Below are 2,914 nucleotides of genomic sequence, written 5' to 3' on the forward strand. Positions count from 1 at the left end.
TCGTGTATGGGCGCGCCGGCACGCGCCGGGGCGCCACGGGGCGCGGGCCTCGGGGCGGATGCGGTGGGCTGCGGGCTAGTGGGTATTCACAAGGCCCGGCCGGCCGGACGGCGCCCGGCCGGCCGGACGGCGCCCGGCCGGCCGGCCCTTGCTGGCGTGTCCTTGAGTTTTGGTGTGTAAAAGACCTTCGCTCTTGCTGAGCAGCAGCTGCGGTCGCCTTGCACGTTTGGGCGCGGGGGCGAAATGTGTCCTAGTGACTGCCTGCACGATGACGAAATAGGACGAAATGGAATCAGCGGCCTGCTGCAATTGGGGCCCATGAAGGGGTGGCGATGAGATGGTGGTTTGAACCGGGTTGTGGTGCCAGCAAGTTGATTGGAGGTCGACATCAGCAGCAAGGCATGGGGTAAGGGGGACGGATGTGGCCACGCCAGTGAGCACCCGTGACCGCTGGCTGCTTGATAAGCTGAAGTCGTCATTGCGTGGCTGAACAAGAGCGGTGTTAGTCACAACAGTGAGAAAGGGCTGAATTTCATTTGCCAAAACCCGGGGGACGCCGAGATGACATGCCCGGCTTGCTCTCCTAAGTTCCCCGTGCTCTCGATGGACGACTGCGCACTTCGCAGTTGCCCTCACGCTTTCAAATCAGTCGGTGACACTCTCCAAAACCATCCTCGAATTTGTTGCCAAAGAACCTCATCCCGTTTCAGCCGTCGGGATCGTGAAAACAATCCACCCTGGAGACCTCGTAATTGCCCACGCCCCGGGCTCGCAACAGGCATGCCTGTGTCTACAACCCAGTCAAAGAACACTCAGTCTTGCTCAAGCACCCGTGACTTATGAACAGTGCCTGCGAACTACATGGCGCGGCCTCAACAGCGCTGCTGGCACCCTTGCAAGACAGCGAGCAGCAGGAGCGGTGGCCGACAGCACCACTGCCGGGCGCAGCCCCCGCTGGCATGTACTGGCTCACGCCTCCCAAAGCCGTGCAGTTGGAAGAGCAGCTGGGGCAGCACATGGTGCTGATCGACATGGATGACGCCTGTGATGACAGCCCACCGCAGCAGAAGCAACAGCACATCCAGCAGCCTTACCCAAGGGCACGCCAACCGGGCCCCATCACGCCCAACGGCTACACACCCGCTGAGGTGGAGCGGGGCCGCGCGTAGCTTGTTGGGCGTGTAGCTTGGGGCCAGCGCCGCTGCTCGCCGCCGCTGCGGTTGCGAAGTTCAAGTTTCGGTGACGCGCGGTTGACTCCACACTACTCATGCGGCCCCGTCCTACATTGAAGCGAAGCAGCCACACTGACGGCGCCTCCGGCTCTCCCTACCCACCCCACCCCATCCCATGCAAGGCATATGTGGATCGACAGGAGAGAACGGTGAGCGGCCAGAAAGGCGGCTCGGTGGCGGCACGGCAATGGCTTCGTCATCTGGCGCTCGTTGTGACCAAAAAACGCGCCAGGCTTACGCTGCTGGCCCCGGCTGCATTGAGGGTTAGCCGCCCTGCTGTGCTCGGCCCCGCCCGGCCGACACGCACCCGCCGTGCCAGGCGCAGCAAAATCGACTCGCCTGCTCGCACGGCGCTCGCTCAAGCGGCGCGCGTGCTCCACACCTCATGGCTAAATGCAGGTGTTTTTCGCAAAGTGCGCACCGTCCGCGTCGCCGGAGGCTGTCGCGCAAGTGTTTGGCACGTTTGGGGCGGTCGAGGAGATCAACCTTTTCAGATCATGGTGGGTGCGGCTGGGGGCCAAGATATTTTAGAAATATCTCATCATCTGCCCGGGATCGTGGTCTGCGTCGCCGACTGTTTTTGGGGGCATGTCTTACCTTGCATGTATGCCACGTCAGGTGCGAGGCGCGACGCGGTGCGGACAGGCGCATGCCAGCCGGCAGGCGCCAGCAGACGGCGCCTCGTTTGCCTCTTTCCGTCACCGTTCTCGCAGCGCGCGCCACGCGCGGGCTGAGCGCGCCTTGCCGGTCAAAACTCACGTGCGCGCGCATCTGTACGCACCAGCAGGCCGAGTGCTAAGGCGAGCCGCGGCTGCGGACTCGTGGTGATGGCGACGCCCGAGGGCGCGGCCGCGGCGATCCGGGGGCTGCACCGCAACTTCAAATGGGACGGCGTCGCCGGCCCCATGGTCGCGGAGCGCTGCTGCGCCAGCCGCCTGGGCCTGAAGGCGGCCGCCGCCCAGCAGGGCGCCGCGCGCGCGCGTGGCACGGGCGCCACAGGCGGTGCGGGCGGCGCGGGGGGCACAGGCGGCGCGCGGCGCGTGGCGCTTGGCGGGGGCGGCGGCGCTTGGGCATCCCGTGCAGTCGCAGCGGCGGCGGCGCCGCCGCTGGGCGGAGCGGCCGCGGCGGCGGCGCATGGAACGGGCGGAGTGCTGGAGAGCGGGCCGCTGCTCGCAACGCCCGGGAGCGGCCCGCTGTGCGCGCTGCCTGTTCCCAGCTTCCAGCTGCAGTGGGCGGAGCAGGAGGCGCCGGCCCACCAGCCGGGCGAGCAGCCGGCGCGGCAGCGCCCGCTGCTCGTGACGCAGCACCCCGAGCTTGGCCACGGGGGCGCCGCCGCTGGCTACGCGTCCAGCAGCGCGCCGCTGCCGGTGCTGCAACCGGTGTCCCTGAGCTTTGCGGCTCCCCCACTGGGGCCGGAGGCATCACCATACATGGCTTTCGCCTTTCATACAGCGCCGCCCGCTTCCGGCAGCCCCTCACTCATCGACGGCGGCGCGACACTCGTTGGAGGGCTCTCCGCCCCAATCCAGGGCCCCGCAGCGCCGCTGGCGCCGCCGCTGCCGCTGTCCCTGCCGCTTTCGCAGCCGCTGCCTGCGCCGGCGTCGCTGGCCGTGCGTGCCGGCGGCGCCGCCGCGCGGCCGCTGCCGCAGGCAAATGCGGATGGCCGCATCGCCGGCTCGGCG

General features: G+C 67.7%; 2 protein-coding genes across 2 annotated transcripts in view; both read left to right on the plus strand.

Moving 5' to 3' along the window:
• Nucleotides 1–839: 839 nt before the first annotated feature.
• Nucleotides 840–1,169, plus strand: MNEG_9361 (hypothetical protein; the record flags this gene model as incomplete). Its single annotated transcript, XM_014042165.1, has 1 exon — nucleotides 840–1,169. One exon carries the CDS (start codon nucleotides 840–842, stop codon nucleotides 1,167–1,169), a length of 330 nt encoding a protein of 109 aa, XP_013897619.1.
• Nucleotides 1,170–1,625: 456 nt separating this feature from the next.
• MNEG_9362 (hypothetical protein) overlaps nucleotides 1,626–2,914 on the plus strand; it is a gene marked incomplete at both ends in the record, with an annotated part of 2,164 nt that continues 875 nt past the window's right edge. The window contains 2 exons of the mRNA XM_014042166.1: nucleotides 1,626–1,732; nucleotides 2,020–2,527. Of these exons, the coding sequence (XP_013897620.1) occupies nucleotides 1,626–1,732; nucleotides 2,020–2,527 (615 nt within the window). The remainder of the gene's footprint in view (nucleotides 1,733–2,019; nucleotides 2,528–2,914) is intronic.

The sequence above is a fragment of the Monoraphidium neglectum genome (assembly GCF_000611645.1).
Source record: "Monoraphidium neglectum strain SAG 48.87 unplaced genomic scaffold scaffold01909, whole genome shotgun sequence".
Taxonomy (NCBI): Eukaryota; Viridiplantae; Chlorophyta; class Chlorophyceae; order Sphaeropleales; family Selenastraceae; genus Monoraphidium; species Monoraphidium neglectum.